General features: G+C 38.9%; 1 protein-coding gene and 5 non-coding genes across 13 annotated transcripts in view; all 6 read right to left on the bottom strand.

Moving 5' to 3' along the window:
- The window catches only part of UBAP2 (ubiquitin associated protein 2), a 44,946-nt gene that overhangs the window by 7,304 nt on the left and 18,424 nt on the right, over positions 1–19,218 (bottom strand). For 5 of the 8 annotated variants that reach the window (XM_063453811.1, XM_063453815.1, XM_063453813.1 and 2 more), the window contains exons 2-19: positions 16,651–16,784; positions 13,973–14,050; positions 12,748–12,858; positions 12,430–12,583; positions 12,277–12,354; positions 12,136–12,193; positions 11,388–11,497; positions 10,656–10,708; positions 8,912–8,979; positions 8,164–8,350; positions 6,472–6,676; positions 5,507–5,814; positions 4,391–4,560; positions 4,006–4,216; positions 3,447–3,486; positions 1,795–1,981; positions 1,081–1,147; positions 669–864 (exon numbers count right to left, since the gene is read on the bottom strand). In XM_063453811.1, coding sequence (XP_063309881.1) covers positions 669–864; positions 1,081–1,147; positions 1,795–1,981; positions 3,447–3,486; positions 4,006–4,216; positions 4,391–4,560; positions 5,507–5,814; positions 6,472–6,676; positions 8,164–8,350; positions 8,912–8,979; positions 10,656–10,708; positions 11,388–11,497; positions 12,136–12,193; positions 12,277–12,354; positions 12,430–12,583; positions 12,748–12,858; positions 13,973–14,050; positions 16,651–16,743 — 2,374 coding nt within the window. In that variant the 5' untranslated portion in view covers positions 16,744–16,784. The remainder of the gene's footprint in view (positions 1–668; positions 865–1,080; positions 1,148–1,794; positions 1,982–3,446; positions 3,487–4,005; positions 4,217–4,390; positions 4,561–5,506; positions 5,815–6,471; positions 6,677–8,163; positions 8,351–8,911; positions 8,980–10,655; positions 10,709–11,387; positions 11,498–12,135; positions 12,194–12,276; positions 12,355–12,429; positions 12,584–12,747; positions 12,859–13,972; positions 14,051–16,650; positions 16,785–19,218) is intronic. The other 3 variants (XM_063453817.1, XM_063453818.1, XM_063453814.1) reach the window with 3 other exon arrangements.
- Positions 1,289–1,380, bottom strand: LOC134613202 (small nucleolar RNA SNORD121A). The gene has a single exon (XR_010091224.1). It is a non-coding gene; the product is annotated as a small nucleolar RNA SNORD121A (small nucleolar RNA).
- Positions 4,812–4,892, bottom strand: LOC134613201 (small nucleolar RNA SNORD121A). The gene has a single exon (XR_010091223.1). It is a non-coding gene; the product is annotated as a small nucleolar RNA SNORD121A (small nucleolar RNA).
- Positions 5,970–6,051, bottom strand: LOC134613200 (small nucleolar RNA SNORD121A). Its single transcript, XR_010091222.1, has one exon. It is a non-coding gene; the product is annotated as a small nucleolar RNA SNORD121A (small nucleolar RNA).
- LOC134613198 (small nucleolar RNA SNORD121A) lies at positions 7,649–7,730 on the bottom strand. Its single transcript, XR_010091220.1, has one exon. It is a non-coding gene; the product is annotated as a small nucleolar RNA SNORD121A (small nucleolar RNA).
- Positions 9,510–9,591, bottom strand: LOC134613199 (small nucleolar RNA SNORD121A). Its single transcript, XR_010091221.1, has one exon. It is a non-coding gene; the product is annotated as a small nucleolar RNA SNORD121A (small nucleolar RNA).

The raw sequence follows: 19,218 nt of genomic DNA, 5'->3' as shown, positions 1-19,218 counted from the left end.
ACTAAACAAGTAATAAAACTATATGTGCATTGCATTCGTCTACTTGTGTACAGTGACTGGTCTGCTTAACTACAAGTGTATCTTTTATGACAAATTACGTTGACATATTTGTAATTAACTTATTGTACATCTGACACGAAAGAGCAACATTTCAAATTTGTAAAATAACATAATGTTAACTCCGTAGTCACTTCGCGGTTTTCAAGGCCCATACAGTCTACTCAAAATGACTGTCAGTTTGCAAGAACGCACACAAAAATAAATAATGATCTTCATGTACTTGTTAAATAGGTGTTTTTGCATATAGCCAAGGTAAACCTATCCAACACCAGTGGAATGACCTGCCGAGTCCAAATCTCCTTACTTTGTTTGAATTACTGCTATTTTATGGTTAAAAAAGACAAAATTATTGATCAGAACTGAACACCTTACTTCCACATTTAGTGCCAGAAACAAAATTCTTAAACTTGTTCGTTTAGAAGTGCTGCCCTCTACAAGAACCACAAGCCTTGATCAAAGACCAGTGTTTTCTTAGTAGATATAACATTTACATTGGCTAGTTTATCATCAAGACAACCAGTTTCTTGATAATTTATGATCAAGAAGCGCAGTTTGTCAGATTTAAACCACTGCAAACATGATTATACTATAATTCCAGTAATCATCACCTGAAGATACTAATGGGACAGTCCGCGTGGTTGCTGCTGGCATGCTGACACTTGGCGCACTCAGGCCCAGACTGTTCGTAGTGTTCATACTGCTAGCCATGCTGGCTACTGAAGAGGTGGTGTTGGCAACCGATGTTTGAGCTGTAGTGAAGGTTGTGGCAGGCTGGAGGCTCACTGTGTTCTCTACACTTGTGTGCTGTAAAATAATATAGCAAACACTTAACATGTGGTGATTTAAACATAATTAACATGCAAACCATTAGGACCATATGGGGATCATGCACAGCACTGGTACAATTGTTTAAACAATGTGTGGTGCTTTATAATTTTTTTTTTTTTTTTTTTTTTTTATGGGTTACATAAATATGCACAGCTTTAAAAGTTGGACTCAAAGAAATGATGCGCTACTTACTGCATGAGAGGCCGAAGAGGACAGCACTGATGGTGCAGGAAGGCTGTTTTGGTGCCCGGACAAAGTGCTAAGAATAGAGGGAAGAAGGGTAATTATTTATTAGGATATCATTTTACTGAACAGAAGCCACATATTATGGAGGTCACTTTAGAGTTGGAGTCAATGGGCAGCATGTCACTAGGATTGGTAACATAAGGCCATTAGCATCTAAGGAAAGACTCAGTTGACTGATATCAACATATTGATAACATATTATCCTCTGATATGTGCTTGGAATTATAACATCATTGTCTTTCCGGACATAAAGGGTTTCTAAATCCAGGCCCTATTAAAGTCAATAATGCGGTCTGTTTACGGACAGGAAACTATGGCGCAGTGAATGTGACACGAGACGTAATTACCTCACACAGTTTATGACAAAGTTATAACTACCATGAAGTATGTCATATTAGCAGAATGGCACACTTCCATTGAATGTTATAATGATTTAACCAGAACCATGGTAACATATTTACCCATCCCATGGCAAGAATTTAAAAAAGGCATCTGTAACTTTGTTTAAAGGGATCACCAAAACCCACTACAACATGCAATAGTTGTTATGGTGCTTTAAGTGTTCCTTTAAATGCAACTTGCAATATGAAGAAAACAGGATTTTTTTTAAATTGTGTTAGAACATTCACAAATTAATGTTACAGGTAAGGAAAGCATTACCTGTTGAGCTGAGACAGAGAGCTGCTTGTGAGGTCACTGGGCTGCGGTAAGCTGGGCAACGTTACAGCAGATGTATGCTGAGATACTGGTGGGAGGAGAGATGCAGAGTTTGAAGATACACTGGAACCTACAGAGGAGAGGCTGGGGGCAGAAGTATCCGACTTCACAGATGGGACAGTGGGGCCAACTGCAGGAAGACGACAAAAGAAACTTTTGTTACATAGAATTAAATCAGCTCCAGTTAAAGTGAAGTAAATCAGGCATCGTTTCTGATTGAATAAAAAAACAACCCAGAAACTATACTTAAGGGGTACCTATAGTACCCAAAATAATTGTGCTGCCCTTAAACAGTGTTGTTTTTCTCCATTTACTTAGTATGGTCAACTTTTTTATTTTTAGTACGGGTTCAGCTTTTATTCTCCACTGGAAACTTCTACATTAAGTAATTGAGATATATATATTATACATTGCATATATTTACCATAGAGGGAGATTAACTGTAAATGAAATAAAAAGCAGCATATGTGACTAAATCTGGGAAGCATCAGCAAATAAATTGGGTTTTAAAGTCTTAGCCAATGTCTAAGGCTGTGAAACAATGTTTGCAAAGCTGCTGGGGCTTTTGTGTTATGTTCCATATACTGATGGGTTCGGACATTGAATTTTATTGTTTTGTGTACACACTTATAGGCTCTAGGTTTGTTTTCTTTTTCACATTTTTGCTTTCACATGTTAACATTCTCAGTTTGTAGAGCTGTCCATTCCAAGTGGATTTTTAATAAGAAGTGTATGAACAATGTACAACTCTTACTCAATGTGGCTTTTATAGAATATCTGATCCCTGCTTTAAAGGGACACTCTAGGCACCCAGACCACTTCATCTCATTTGAGTGGTCTGGGTGCCTTGGACCTCTACCCGTAACCAAGTTTGTCAAAACACTGTGGTTTTTGCTAAACCGCAGTGTTTTGATTAAATTGAAAATCCCACCTCCAGCTGCCTTCTCTTACCTAGCCGCTAGATGGTGCTTCCGCATCCATAGGAGAGGAAAGGCGAGTTACGACGTGCGACGCCCCCACGCACTGTATGAGGACGTCGCACATCACGTGGGTCTAATGCAGCTTCACAAGGGGATTCAATGAATCTCTGCGTGAAGCGTGCGAGGGGCGGGGCGCTGCGTTAGATGCGCATGTGCTCTTGCTTCCCAATGATTCCCAATGAGTATGAGCTCATTGGGTCAGCTGATCGGATGACGCGGAAGGGAGTGTAGACAACGGAGGATGGATGTGTGACGCGGCACTGGAAATAAGGTAAGAATTATAATATTTATTGAAGTTTATATGTCTTGCAAGGGGGGTTACAGAGGTGCAGGGGATGGGTAGAATTTAGTTTGGGAGGAAAATAAGCTGTGTTTTCGTTGAGTACAGTTTCCCTTTAAGAAAACCAAAAAAACCAAAAAAAAAAAAAACGTAATAGCTGTTGGCGGTTTACTGAAGCAGCTCAAAGGCCAAGTAAATGTAAGAGCTCGGTCATTTTGGATAAAATACATTGTTCTTAGGTGTCTAAATGCATACACTGTAATCCATTTTAAAAAGTAAAGTTATAGCAAGATCTTAAACATGCCCTGGCTGGCATCAGTGCACAGCACACCTACCATTCATAGACTGTGGTGCCCTTATTCCATTGTGCCCATTCTAGGAAAGCAAGAAACAAGAATTCAGATTATTATTAACATTTATATAGCACCAACATACTGCACAGTAATAGAAAATATGGCATTGGAGAGGAAAATAAAAAAACATTCCTATTAATTTATTTAAAGCTACTCCACAACCTATTGTACTAAAGTATGACAATAAAAAAACACTGAACCTTTAAAAAGATCTGGACAGTGAGAGATCATAGATACTGGCTTGTGTGGACAAGAAATCCGAATCACATACTCTGTCATAGTACAAAGCATAAGGGACATTCTGATTTTCCAAACTAATCCTACACATATAGGATCAAGGCAAATGTATTTTCAATAATCTAGCAAGCTGCCCTAGGAACTCCTAGGCTTTCATTTTCTGCTCTACGTGTTGCACTGTCACCCCTTAAATTCAATGTTTGTTTTTGTGTGACTCATTACACACACGAGCTGGATCAACGTGGGTATAACACCCTCTTACAATTTATTTTTTATATTCAGAAATGGCTGCATATTTACTTACTGTGACCGGCACCACATCCACTGGCGGCACGGTGGTTTGGTATGCTATCCTGCTGTGCACTGATGTCTGGTCATAGGAAGAGCTGGAGACGGAGGCAATCGGACTGCTGCTCTGTGAGGAGTTATTGAGGCTGGAAGTGCTGCTTACGGATGCAGTGTAGTTAGGCTCTTGCGACGTACTGGATATTGGCAGAGAGGTATTAAGAGAGTCACTGAAAAGCAAAGAAAGAATGACATTACCCACACAATATTAAACCATCCCAGTTACACAAAGCTTCTATTAATTCCAGAAGAAAGTAGTACTATGTGCAGGATTTATGAAATTATATTTATGGTGCTCCAAACAAAAGAGCTTTAATTGGTGTTTTTTCTTCTAACCCACTTACCTGATGTTTTTGGAGTACAAGTTATTTGGTGCTTGACTCATGCTATCTGGGCTTACACTTGAAGCAAACTCCGTCAATGAGGGGTCTGAGCCAAACTCCAGGGCACCAAACTGCACATTTAACCCGGTGACATCAGAAGATCCAGGCATCTCTACAGCCGATGCAGGAATCTGGAAGTGGATCATAAGTTGAAGTATGGCACATACAATGAATGATATACAATGATATTTGTCATGTTTACAGACTCAAATGTGTAGCTAATTTCCACAGGTGGGACAACACTGGTATAACTCATAGGTAGAAAGCAGGGAATGGTTATAGAGTTTGTGTGCGATGGGGGGGGGGGGGGGGGGGGCAATGGAAAAAGCAATTCCCATGAGCAGGGGGAAGCAAAATTAAATACTTTACAAAAAAGCAGATAGTCCAGAACTCAGAATCATTAGTTTCCACACAATAAATGTCAGTTATGTGCTTGGACAATAAGCATCACTGTGTTCTGGATTTAAAAAATAAATTCAGTGCATCCATGTGCATTAAACTAAAACATTCATTATTCGGCAGTCCACAAATGTTTCCATCAGTCGAAGAACGTTTTTAGAGAAACTGAAATAAGCACTTAGAACATTTATGGAAATTGTCCAATTAGAACATGCTCGCATTTATAAATGGCATTTTTTTTCTGTAGAATGCCTAAATCTTATCAAAGAGCAAGTTGATTTATACAGTAAATAATATACAAGGACCTTCACAGCACTGTGTAGAAATGTTGCATGCATATATGGATCAAGATTTAAATCAGTTTTACAGGAACACTCCAAGCACCATAAGGACTAGATTGTGCTATATTGGTTATGGTGACAGGTATGTCCAACACAAACCATTTGCTAACCGTGTCACAGCTTAGTGGGGTTTTGCCTAGTGCAACTTCATGCCTGTCCATTTCAGGTACTAAGATTTTGCATTACATTTACACAAGGAAAACTTCTCCTTACGAGGTCTCTCATGTTTAAAAGACACTTAATTAAGAATCAGGACTTTATTTTAAGTCTTTGATTTCCCCATCTTAAGGAAGTTCTATGTTACAATATGCCTAGCATAAAATCTTGATTTAAACACCTTTTTCAATATGGAAAAGCAGACTGGCACCTTTGATGTAGGAGGCGCTCTCCGTTTCTGAGGTTTAATCAGTTTCTGCTGCTGCTGGGTTTGTACAGACATGGCCTGGGGATCCAAGGACAAGTTGGGCAGCTGCAGCATTTTACTGACGGCTGTGGAGTTGTCCACTGGTGAGGTCTCATGGAGCTTTACTTGGGTTGAGAAACTTTCAAGGCCAGGAGGAGGGGTGGGCACAGTTTGCATCTGGTGTTGCTGTCGCTGGGCAAGTTGACTCAGCACTGGAGATGGCTCAGGATGGGATTTAAAATCTGAAAGAAAGCCACAACCATTACGAATAAATACCAAAAAAAAAAAAAAACACAACCCCCCCATCCCCTCCAAAACTAAAAATAAAGACTGGCATTATAAAATAAAAACAGACAAAGTAAACATTTTTAAATGCTTTACAAAAAAGCAGACATAAATCCAGAGCACTCAGAATAAGTTGTTTCCGCACAATAATGTCAGTTATGTGCTTGGATAATAAGCATCACTGTATTCTGGATTTAAGAAAGCAAAAATGTTTGTTATATTTAAGAGGACCAGCTACATACAATATAATTAACCAATTAATCAAGGAAAAAAAATATATTGCACTACAAGTGTATAGATTTTCTTTCCCAGAATATAATTCTGATACATCAAAGACATTTCAAAACCGAAAAATATACACCGATATCAGTTGCCTGCCAAACAATTAATTTATCATTGGAACCTAAAGGAGTCATTGAAAATGAATACATCATTTAGAACATTTATGGAGACTGTTCAACTCCAACATCCTCAGTTTCATGAAAGTGATTATTCTGTGAAATGCCTAAATAGTATTAGAGCTACTAAGAGTGCTCTATAAGGGATCAGAGGAGTAGGATTTCTGACTGAATTAAATTTACTTAAATTGGAGCACATCAAAAAGGGTTTCTTACCGAACTGACTGAGAAGGGCTGACTGCGGCGTGGTGGGTTTTATATCCCATGAGGAAGATGGATTTGTACTGCTACTCTGTTGAGCGCTCTGGGCTTGGAACTGCCCCAAACCTGGGCCTTTCAGCTGTTCAAGTATTTGAGATCCTGCAGAGTTTGCCAGTTTTGAAGACCCCAGTTCACCAAACCCAGAACCCAGGACAGAAGACTTAAAAAAAGAAAGATTGATACAAGACTGTTACAATTAACAATATGACAAATACTTCACACAAATGTACATCTGTATTTAAAATTATTAAAAGCACTTTTTGAAATAAATTTCAAACAATAAATGTAACTCATAATTCCCCTTTAAAAAGATACTATTAGTCTCCAAAACAACTTTAGTTTAATGAAGCAGTTGTGTCTTAAAGGAGCACTCCACTTTGCTTAATAGCTATATGGATGTGGAGTATCCCTTTAAAATCCCAGTTTATAAAAGTGCCAATTATATATGAAAAAAATGTTAAACAGCTAGGGAGATTCACTTCCTACTTTCGTTAGCTCCACTGAGCCAACGGAAGTAGCAGTAGCAGGCACGTTCTAAGAGTGTGCCTGCAAGAACTGCCCGGGAGACAGGCAGGAGGGAAGCACTCCCCTCCTGCCTGTCCTTTCTTGCAGCATCTGTCTATCTTCCCGTGTCAGAGCCTCCCTCTCCTCCCCTGCTGACCTTTAGTTTACTCAACCCAGACTGACAGGAAGTGTTCTCACTTCCTATCAGTCTGGGTAGAGGAAACTAAAGCTCCTCTACCTACAGATCGGCAAGTAAAGGTTAGCCGGGAGGGGCGGGGCAGCTCTGACACAGGGAAGGAAGGGGGGTTAAGACACAAGGTGGGATTGGGGAGAGGAGAGACATGAAATTGAATGAAACAGAGGTGTGACTAGGGCTATATAAACAAAGTGATTAAACTCCTAAATGGCAGAGAATTGAGCAGTAAGAGTGCAGGGTCATGGGCTATACACCAAAACTGTGTCATTAAGCTAAAGTTGTTTTGGAGAACATAGCGTCTCTTTAGTTTTCAGCAAACCTTGAGTCATTATTAAAGTCATGACATTATCACCCAGAAGGATTGATTGGAAAAGTGTGACTGCTCCTCTACAGATGTAATTTTTTTTTAATTTCATTAGAACCAAAGATACAATCCAGAGAACTCAGATTTTTTGTTTCCACACCATAAATTCAGCTATGTGCTTGGAAAAATAAGCATCATTGTTTTCTGGATAGGACTTTTTTTTTTATATTGAATAGAACATTGCCATATTAAAAAAATAAAAATAAACGTTACTCTCCTCCCACCTCCAGTGCTCCCGATTGCATTTACAAATTTCTTGTTGAAGGCAGTTAAAATAAAACAAAGAAGAGGTGCAATAAATAGGGTCGGCTGATATTAGGCATGTCTGCCCAATATAACCAGTGGATCCGTGAGAATCTGTGATCCTGACACCTGACAAGTTCAAGAAAGTTCTGACAGGAAATTTGCTGCAACTTGGAGGATGGCCATTAGCAAAATCAGATAATCGTCATAACTGTAAAATACAACATTCCTTCTAACAAACCACAGTAGGTAAAGTTACCAGGGGAAAGTGGGCAGAACATAAAATGCAGCAACTGTATGGTTTAATTAGAGCTGCAATGCAAATAGAGAGTTTATTTACCAGGCTCTGCGGAGGATAACTGCTAACAGCTGCTGAGCTGTTGCTTGCAGGCGTCACCTGTGAACTGTGCTGGGAATTGGTGAATACTAACGCCTGGCCAAAGTTCTGCTGGGAAGAGGGATCAAAACTCACAGAATCCGGGTCAGTACTTGAGGGAGGCTTTTGAAGGAGAGCCACCAAATCAATGCTAGAGGATAAAAAAAAAATAAAAAAAAAAAAATATTAAACATGGCATCTGGAATATGATGCTTTGCAACTACTGCCCTGAGTCACAACACAAAATAAAGAGGGAAACACTTTATGATTAAAAGGGACTAAAAAAACAAAAACACCACCAAATTACACCAATATGCTGGACATCTTGGGTATTCAAATATATATGAATTTAGAGAACCAATTGCGAATAGGAAGCGATTGACCTTATAAGGGAAGAAAACCTGAATGTCGCATGTATTCTTACACGACAAAACAAAACAAACAAAAAAGCAGCCAGTGAGAGAACTCGTTTAAGACAGCATTAGGTCTCTATTTTTATATGCATTATGTTATCAAATACATTCTTGCACCTTTGGTGCTCAGTGATGTCCCTTTTAGCATTATTCATCTTTACAAGCTGGATATCAACTCTTGTAGTGCCCACCCCCCCTCCACCTGAATGAAGCTGACAAGTTAGAAAACCAGAAAACCTGCACAAATGAGGAAAAGAGAACCACCATAGGAAAAACACTTATAATTGAAAGCATAGTACCTCTGCCCCGGAGTGATGTGGTTTTCCGTAGGAACAGAAGACGCAGTAAAAACTTTTGTTTCAGAAAGCTGCAAAAAAGTAACAGTGTTACTCAACCTGTGTCACAAAAGCAAGAGGAATATTTAAAAAGAGAGATGGACATATATTTGAGTATAGAACAAAGATTGTTGTTATATCTGCCAAATGATATGCAAGGACTGTGTCTGAGTAATATTAGTCATGACAGGTTCACTTTTCTTGCTCACATTTAATTCATCCTAAAGATAAATGATACGTTGCATTAACCACTAGCTGACTGGTCTGTACTGGAAGCATTTCATAGAGCAATGTGCTCCTACATGGACACACACAAAACCAATTAAACATAAAAAACAAACAGAAAAAACAAAAAACACACACCACTGTTGCATGCCCCCCAATTGACGGGGTGGGCAGAAAGCTCTGTGCAGGCAAAAGATCAAGGACAGGATACCTTCAGTCGTTGTTTAAATCATAACATTATCAACAACTTTCAAAACCAGAAATACTGATGGGAAAAGCAAGACTGTTCAACATAAACAAAAAAAAAAAAAAAAAAGTGGTTAGGACTAAAGATACAATCCAGAGAACTCAGATTTGTTTGTTTCCACACCATAAGGTCAGCTATGTGCTTGGAAAATAAGCATCATTGTTTTCTGGATGTTTTTTGCATGCAACATGGTCGCCTAAAGAAAGTTTAGATATCAAAAATAAAAGCGGAAGTGAGAGAGCCAGAAGCATCATTACTACATAACAGGCTACAGGCACTATACCCTGGTTCCTGGTCAAACTGTTTATTTAGCTTGTTAACCAAACCTGGGAGCTTAATAGCAACATGCAGTCCTGGTCCTGAAGTTACTAAGGAAGTTCTTCACCCACACTAGCAATATTAATTTAATCGCTTTAAAATATGGATGAAATTAGAACATGGCAGGCTGGGTCTTTGTTGCCACAGTGACTTTAGGTGTGGGCCAAACTGTTCCAAAAGTGTTTAAAGGCTTACTCCAACTCTTTTTGGCTAAACTATTTTTCCGCGTTTCTAATGTCCGATTGTGCATTATGCACTTTGTGCCCCTTAATTTTGGAATAAACTTGTAAAATAAATAAACCTACCTGGAATCCACCACCTGATAAAGCTCCCCTAACTGGTCTGTCTGAAGTAACTCCTTCCCTCGGTGTGGTCTAATGAAATGCTTCTCAGAGAAGCATTTGATTGAACCGTTCTCACACAGTGTATACAAGCACTCTGAGCCTCAGTGGGGAGAGAGTGAACAGGGGAACAGATGCACATTAAGGACTTTAGGGAAGCAGAGAGGCTTAAAAGAATATAGGGCAATCAAGGCTTCATTCCCTTGCAGGTGCAATCTCAGCAGCTCATATTTCTTGCCCAAACACTGATGACCGATTAATGTTTCCACAGATTTAACATTAGAGAGTCCAGAACTCTGCCTAACTCACGTTTGCCATGTGTGTAATTTGCTCCCGGCACAAGCATGCCAATTACTCTATGTGCAGTGTGAAAAAAATAATGCACAGATTCCCAACACCACGACCACTTCTAAAAGCAGATGTGACCATGGTGTTTGGAATAATCCTTTAACCAAGAATCAGGGGAAGATGCCCACAGCCTGATGGCACCATAATAACTACATCAGTCTAGAGAGCTCATTTAAAGGACAAATGACGAAAGAAACCCAATATCACCACAAGACAAATTTAAACTTACATCTTCGTTCCAGTCTTCTGCAGTCCACTCTTCCATGGAATTCCTCCAGGCACCTTTAAACAAAGTAGGAAAATGTATTTTCAAATCACAAAGAGCAATGTTTAAGAGGTCTTGCGTGAAGCAAGGTTCATACACAGATATAAACTTACATTTCTTACAAGATATACTAGCATAAAAATGATATACGTGTACCTGTGTTAACGTGATAAAGTCTAAAACTATTTCAAGGGTCACTGACAACCCTAATGATATATGGTTAGAAATGCTGCAATTGGACGAAAAATATATTAACACACAACTAGGTAAAAGTCTCTCCCCAAGAGATCTCAGACACTCAAAGAGTGATTTTACTACCTCTTCGCTGGCTAAGCTCTGTCTGACTAAAACACACACTTAGAACAGACCTATGTTCTTTAACATTAAAAGAGCCAAAGTAATGGCATGAGTGTTGTCTGAAGAAAAAAAAAAACTTTGGGATGGCTCAATAATTTGTATGAGGAGTAGAGCTGCAGCTGGAGCTAAGCGGATGTGAAGAGACCCTCAAACCAAGCCTGTTGTATGCCTTTAATGTCCAAGTGTTTCCAACCACTTTAAATATATTCGGACCTGCATAAACTTAAAGTCTTACGCAGAAAACACTTCCTCTAGTAATTTGTGTCTGCAAGCTCACAACATTAACAGGGTCATGCTAAAAAAAAAAAAAAAAAATTATAAAAAAAAGTGTGATATTACATTTACCAGTTCCATCGTCGCCATCACTCTGACCCGTCTCCCAAACCTCTGGTTTGGCTCCATAGCCATCGCTAGCAGCTGGTTCAGTGTAATCCGCAGGATTAAAAGTCCTAGAAGAGAGAATACGGCATATCGAAAGAATGATTAACATACACACACATACACACGTCCTGATGAAAGCTCGAGAATATCGAGCTGGAACATTGAGGTTTGCTTTTATGTGAACCCAATAAAAAAAAAGTTATATTTTACTACAAGTTAAGTTAAAGACCTGGGAGTGCTATCTAAGATCTAAACTGTTAATTTGCTGGACAAGCACCAGGCAATAACATTGGAGCGCAGGAACACATTGGTTTCTGTTTACATACATACATGGCTGTCCGATTAAGTCAGTGGTGTTACAGGGTCAATTTATTAAAATCTGCAACAGATGCGCTGTTCCCTTTCTGACACTGTATGTAGCATGGCTGAATGGTCTGACAGGAAGTGTTAACTGAGAGAGAACTTCCTGTCAGATGGGTACCGCAGCGAGTAGGTACCAGAGGGGAGTGGGGGAGAGACATGTTTGAGATACATGGAGGGGCTTGATTATTACGCCGGTGTTAGCCTTTAAGTTTTAAATGCTTGAACTACAATGAGCTGTAGTTTAGTTGACTATAGTGTCCCATTAAAGAGTCACTTCAACCCAGATAGAGTTTAAAGTGAACGGAAAATAAATAACTCCACACGATTGCACACAGATACCTACCCCATGCCTTGTGCAGAAAATCTCCCTGACCCTCTGCCTCTACCACGTCCTCCAAATCCTATATACAACAAAAGAATGTAGTGTTCAGAAATACACTCAATTTAGATATCTCTTTATTCTGAACATATGCTTGGAAAGTACCTCTGCCACGGCCACGTCTTGCGCGATCTGAGGTTCTGTCACCAGGGCCATTGTCCACTCCATTTTCTTCTGCTCTAACTGCAAGGAGCAAAAGCCATTAGTAAGCAGATCACACAAGAAGTATAGGTCAAGATAAGAAAATAAATCCCTTACACTCTCTGCCACGGCTTCCTCCACGGCCTCGTCTGCTTGAAGTCCCACGGCCACGACTCAATTCCCGATCCCCTTTCTTTTCCCTGTTTTCTTTATTTTCAGAACTCTCCTTTCCAATACTCTTCTTTTTACCACCAACAGTCTCCCAAGAGGCCTAAAAAAAATGTAAAAAAAGTCAGGAAAACACAGATGTACACGTTTTCACAAAGGAGCACAGTATCTTGAAACAAGGATTGGTCCCGACTCTTGCTAGAGAACAACCACTTCCAATACTGTACAATAACGAAATGGACACAACAGGTAAAACTTCAAACTTACTGTGTCAGAGTTTCCTTCCAGCAGAATGTTTATTGCCCTGTTCACATCACCGTTACAATCGTGGAGAGCTACCATACACTCATCTTGATTCTTCCCTGTTACTTCCATTAGCTGCAGAAATCAAAATAGAAAGGAATCATTATTTGTCCAACACCAGCAATAATACAGTCTAATAGCCAACAGACTTCTACTGTCTATGTGTACAAAATTACAAATGCAGATGAAACATTTCTAGGTGTTCAGGAGGCCCAACAGATATTTTGGTGAAGAGAATTACTTTTAACAATACTGATGTGTTTAAACACAAAGTAATAAAGTCAACACACATATTAACATGCATTAGCCTACCAATGTCCAAATCTAAGCATGTGCTTGAATAACAACATGAGTGACGGGTTGTAGAAACTCAAAAAAAAAAAACCTCAAAAAAGCCATACTGCCATGCAATACAGTGTGCATGATGGTCCGTGTAAAGGTAGTCAATAACCTATACTGAAATACAACTCCCAACACTGGGACAAGAATTTACTATTTTTGTAACTGTTCGACCCTTTAGGCTGAAACATGCTTTTCTCTGTTATTACGGATCGGCTGAATTTTAATGTTTTGAGACCTGGAAGTATCTACTGTGCCTTGCCATGAGATCTGGGTATCTTAATATACAAGACAGCACCTTACAAGACTTGCATGTCCTCCTGCAATGCCAAACCAAATGTTCTGGCTAAAATTTCTTCACTTTAATAAAAAATTATTTACAAACAAAACTCTTACTGTACTCAACCGATTTCAGCGCAGATTTCCCTTGGTGCAGGGTCAGCTCCTCATAAATTGCAATAATTAACATTGCATGTTAAGGGGACAGGTTAATTGCACCCAGACAACTTCAATGAGATTTGGTGGTCTGGGTGCCTATAATGTCTCTTTAACCTCTCCACCCGATTTTTAATCAATCTGTTTTAAATGTGTTCCTTATAGAGGGTCCAAAGTTTACAAGTAAACGTGTAATGTTAAACAAAAGCAATGGTCTTGGCTATATATGTTCTCTGCATTAAAGTAGTTGCACAGGATGTGAAAAAAATATCGTAAAAAAAACAAAAAAAAACAGTAGGCAAAAAAAGTAAAAACCGCAATGCAAATTAATCATTTATGCAATATCAGGTTTGCGTTCCCCATGGTGTAAAACTGCATAACCAATGTTTCTGAAAGAAGCACTACATTTCCTTACCTGTTTTACTTTATCCTCAAAATCTGCATCATTTTTGTCATAAATCATCTGTGCGAGGCGGATTTGCTCAGCTGTTGCCTTAAATAAAACAATTTTAAAAATATGAAAATAATTCCGAAAGCTAGTTCAACGGAGCAGCTATTAAATACATAAAATTGCCTGGAGTGTCCCTTTAAGCCAAATCAGTACACTATGTTTAATATGTTTCAGATAGTGGTGCCTGTATGTTAAAGAAATACTCTTGGCACCATAACCACTGAAGCACAGTGAAGTTGTTATGGTGCCAAGAGTTCCCAGGCGAATTCCAATAGCTGCAAACAGTTGGACACTTCCTTTGCTATCTCAAGTGCCCAAAAATCTAAGTATATTACAAAAAGCAGAAGCTTATACCCCCGCATTACACTAGGTTTGGACAATACTGAGAGTGTGTCATCTGATAGCTGTCAGTCAATTTTTATGGTTGAAACACAGTAGGAGTTGGTATGAAAACAAAGAATGAATTTCCACTTTATTATGGCAACTGCACTAAGTTTATGAACTAAAGCTGCAGGTGACTGCCGACACCATAATCACTATAATGTGTGGTAGTGTTTATACTGTCCCTTTATCCCCTCTCTCCCCCCCCCCCCCCCCCCCCATTTATGTATAGTTTTCATACCAATAATTTTTTCACACGAAATATATCATAAAAAAGGCAATATGCTCATCCTATCAAATCTATAACACATCCCATACAAGTATGGGAGTATCCCCAAACTTACTGAGTAGGAATATAACACTGACTCTAAAACTGTCCTTTTAAAGTTGATACAAGGTTGCTAACTGCAAGAGTAAGTTACCACAGGAAAATAAGTATATAGTCATTCTTTTGCAGCAGTGCCAAGAAAACATTGCAGTAACGTCTTCATGCGTGCAAGTATGAAGTGACACTGTATCACGCTCAGCTGCTTCAGAGCAAAACTGCCATGTTGCCAAAGCAACATGTTCATTCACAAAATACTGTAACACCATAAGTTGTCTTGGAGAGCGAACAACATCATAGACACAAGGAATCTTAAACACCCATATTTCCTGTACTGGACAGAATCTTTTTTTCATTCATGTTTAGTGCCAAGTCAATGCTGCAGCTAAATAAATTAAAGGGACACTACAGTCACCAGAACAACTACAGCTTAATGTGGTTGTTTTGGTGAGTATAATCATTGCCTTCAGGCATTTTTATGCAAACATTGCCTTTAATGGAGAGAAAGAAAAAAAAAAAAAAAAGCAGTGTTTACATTGCCTCTAGGGACACCTCCAAGTGGCCACTCCTTAGATGGCCACTGGAGGGGCTTCCTGGCTCAGGGCTGCACAGTAGTCAGCCCTGCCATTCAGCATCCCCACGCTCTGCATGGAGATGCTGAATTTTCCTCATAGAGATGCACTGATTCAATGCATCTTTATGAGGAGGTCCTGATTGGCCAAAAAGGCTCCGCCCCCATGCCAATTTTAGCCAATCCAATGCTTTCACTATGGGAATCTGCCCTTTTGATGATGTCAAAGAGGGGCAGAACCAGCACAGGCAGACCTACACGGCGCTTGAAATAGAGGTGAATTTTAAACTTTTATAGGGGGTTGGGAGGGGGCAAGCCACCAATACGGTCAGGAAGACCCTGTAGTGATCCTTTGATAAAAAAATAAGTTTTGGTGAACTTTAAGCCATTTCTTTAGAATACAGACTTTCTTTACCACTTAAGAACATCTAAATCCTACATGCATGCACAGACAATGTGTGGCCTAGGACTTTTAGTTTGCCATGGGAAAAAAGGACTCATTGAATAGCAGGGTATAGTAATTGCCATTATGTGAGAATGTAGTATCCTCTTTTCTGACTTTGTAAAAACTGCATGGTGCCTAACGACATACCCACAGTTGGGGCCCTGTTGACAGCATCGGAGTATTTAGACATCCTATTGGCATGGACACACAAAAGCTTCTTAATACTCAAACAGCCTTATTGGGTCAAGAGAAAAGTGACATTTATAGTGAGACCAAAACAGTGTCATTTTTCTCTTGACCCAATAAAGCTACTCTAGTATCAAGAAGCTGTTGTGTACCCATGCAAATTTGATTCCTACATATTTGTTGGAGTTTGTTGAATTTTCTGGTCTGTGCACCACCCAAGACTCCTGGTTAAGGGCTATCCTTTTTATATTCCACAGAACTGTATGAATCTTTACTAGATCCAACAGTCCTGAGATAGCACATGAGAGTTAGAGACCTTTTTAACATTTCCAACTATTGCAAGAATGCTCGAAGTACTGCCAACCAGTCTGCACTCAATAGTGATAATGCAGAAATGGAAATTCTGGATTATCAATGCAGAATGCTTCTAGTGACAGTCAGATGAGCAATCATTAATACGCCACTCATTAAGATTTCAATCCTGGAACATACTCCTGTATGGCATTTACACTATGGATTTTCCTCACCGAGAAGCACTGTATTCAGTTCAATATGAAAAGCAATTGGCAGAGTAATAGAATTGTTATGAGAAGTATTGTATTGACCACGGATTAACTAAATCTGCTTGGTGTTGGATACAAGAAAAATAAAAGTGAGTTTAGGAATTCCCCAACATTAAAACTATATATACACAGTGTCTCATTAAGAGTCATCACATCTAAGTGCCCACCTACCTGTACCTGTTTCTGTGGCTGTGTCTGTGGAGTTGAAATCTGTGTTTTTTCCCGAGTGCCCCGGGGGCGTTCACTTCCCACCGAAGTCATCATATACAGTATATACAAAACAATGTATGTACAAAATAGAAAATCTGCAGGAAGAAGAAAAAATAGCTCAGCCATTGCCATCAGAAACTCTTAATATTTGGCTAGAATCTATTCAACCGGAAAAATCTTTATAAAAAAATTAAAATAAAGTATGAAATAATGAAACTGCTATAAAACCAAAAATAATCTAACATGAACAAATTCAAATACATTGATGTTTTCAGGCATATCAGGTAAATAAGAGAATGAGACAGTTAAGAAATTTGTGGAAATATATTAATCAAGTAATACCAAGAAAATATTTTTGACCTACACTCCTCTTACTTCTAAGCATCTGGCATAGTTTACAAAGATCTGATGTGCAAATGTTAAGTCTTTAATGTAAATAGTGGCATTCATGCAGCAGAACCTTAGAAATCAGGTGAACAAGCAGCAGATAATAGCTATCAGGTTTCATTCAATATCAATTCAGGGAGCTGACTCTGGCAAAGGCTATGAATGCTACTGTGCACAGACAGCTGGGTCTGCTATTAAAACAATGGGTAGAAAGAGCGGAAATCAAGACGTTCTTGGTTTTTGTGAAGAAAGGAGACTAGACAATGCATTACCAAGGAAAAGGAATTTACTGTAGGACAGCAGGCGGCTGTGTATTGAAGAAATCAGGCTCATCCAATAAAATGGCCATTAGAAAAAGAAAAAAACAACTTTTCAGTAAAGGAGCGATTGGATTTGTAAATGGTCATTGAGGACAGACTCCATTACTTACTGGGATATGAACCAATATCATTAGCAAAAAAGAAAAAACACTTTAATATCAGCACCAGTTACTAAACTAAACATTCATGCAAGATGAATCAGCTGTTATGGCATCAGCACAGTTAACAGGGGACATATCACCTACTGTAAAAGGGTCTCTGAACAAGAAGTGTAATATACGGTATCCAGTTCTTCAACATCAACATATCAGTCACTCATTTAAAGCGACAAATACAAATTTAGTGCTGGATTCCTGTATAGCTTTTCTGTCATGTATGGTTCGTGCCACATAAAGAAAGTCCATTCTGTAGCAGTTGCCAGTGTCACATATGTATTATGTTTAACTGAGTGAATGGATTACGTTATAAAACCAGAAGCAGACAAAACAAGACTGATACTCCAATATAGTGAATGGATTAATTTAACCCCTTAAAGGAAAACTCCAGTGCCAGGAAAACAATCCGTTTTCCTGGCACTGCAGGTTCCCTCTCCCTCCCACCTCCCAATCCCCAGTTGCTTAAGGGGTGAAAACCCCTTCAGTCAGTCACTTCCTGAGGCAGCGACGACGTCCCTCGACATTGCCTCCTCATCCGCGCCGCTCCTCCTGACTCAGTCGGCCGGTGCGCGGCATTAGGTCTCCCCATAGGAAAGCAGTGAAAAAGATTTTCAATGCTTTCCTATGAGGAAATGAGCGACGCTGGAGGTCCTCACACAGCGTGAGGACGTCCATCGATGCTCTAGCACAGATAATCTGTGCTATGAATCAGGAAGTGACCTCTAGTGGCTGTCTACTAGACAGCCACTAGAGATAGAGTTATCCCTGCAAGGTAATTATTGCAGTCTATAAAAAAACTGCAATAATTACACTTGCAGGGTTAAGAGAAGTGGGAGTTGGCACCCAGACCACTCCAATGGGCAGAAGAGGTCTGGGTGCCTGGAGTGTCCCTTTAAGGACCGGCCTGTTTTTTTTGGCCAGTGTTTGTGACTAAGTGGCTACTAACAAAGACTGGACATACCCCATTTGCAATACCTTGGGTTGTCTTCTTTTGCAAATAGTATGCCATCATGGGGGTAAATTCTCAATCCTGGGCTACTATACGCTCTCAAAGGCAACGTAACCAACCTGCCAATTTTCAGTGTAAAAATATTTGACCGTTCTATTTGACCCTGTAACTTTCAAACACCTGTACATGGGTACTGTTATACTTGGGAGAATTTGCTGAACACAAATATTAGTGTTTCAAAAACAGTAAAACTTATCGCAACAATTATATCATCAGTAAAGTGCTGTACATAAATACACACATAGAATTTAAATATATATGCATATTTATATATTTGAAATCTACATGTATATTTATATAATTATTTATGTAATTTTGTATATTGACATGTATATTTTGGATTATTTTATATACATAGATATATACACAATTTAATTCTACGTGTATTTTGATATAAATATATTATCAAAATACAGTTATAACATTTCATAGATCTATAATTTTTTACTTTATTTAATTTACCTATTTATATTTTATAATATACACGTGTGTAATTTAATTATAAGTGTATTTTTATATTAATATATGTATATATTAATATAAAAATACACTTAGTATGACATATGATATATAGACATATATATACACACACACACACAAAATTTTTTATTAACATTAACCTTTATTTTACACTTGTGGGGAGAATGCCTGTGAGCAC

Source organism: Pelobates fuscus, chromosome 5, assembly GCF_036172605.1.
Source record: "Pelobates fuscus isolate aPelFus1 chromosome 5, aPelFus1.pri, whole genome shotgun sequence".
NCBI classification, from domain to species: Eukaryota; Metazoa; Chordata; class Amphibia; order Anura; family Pelobatidae; genus Pelobates; species Pelobates fuscus.
This window is presented reverse-complemented; position numbering and strand designations above follow the sequence as displayed.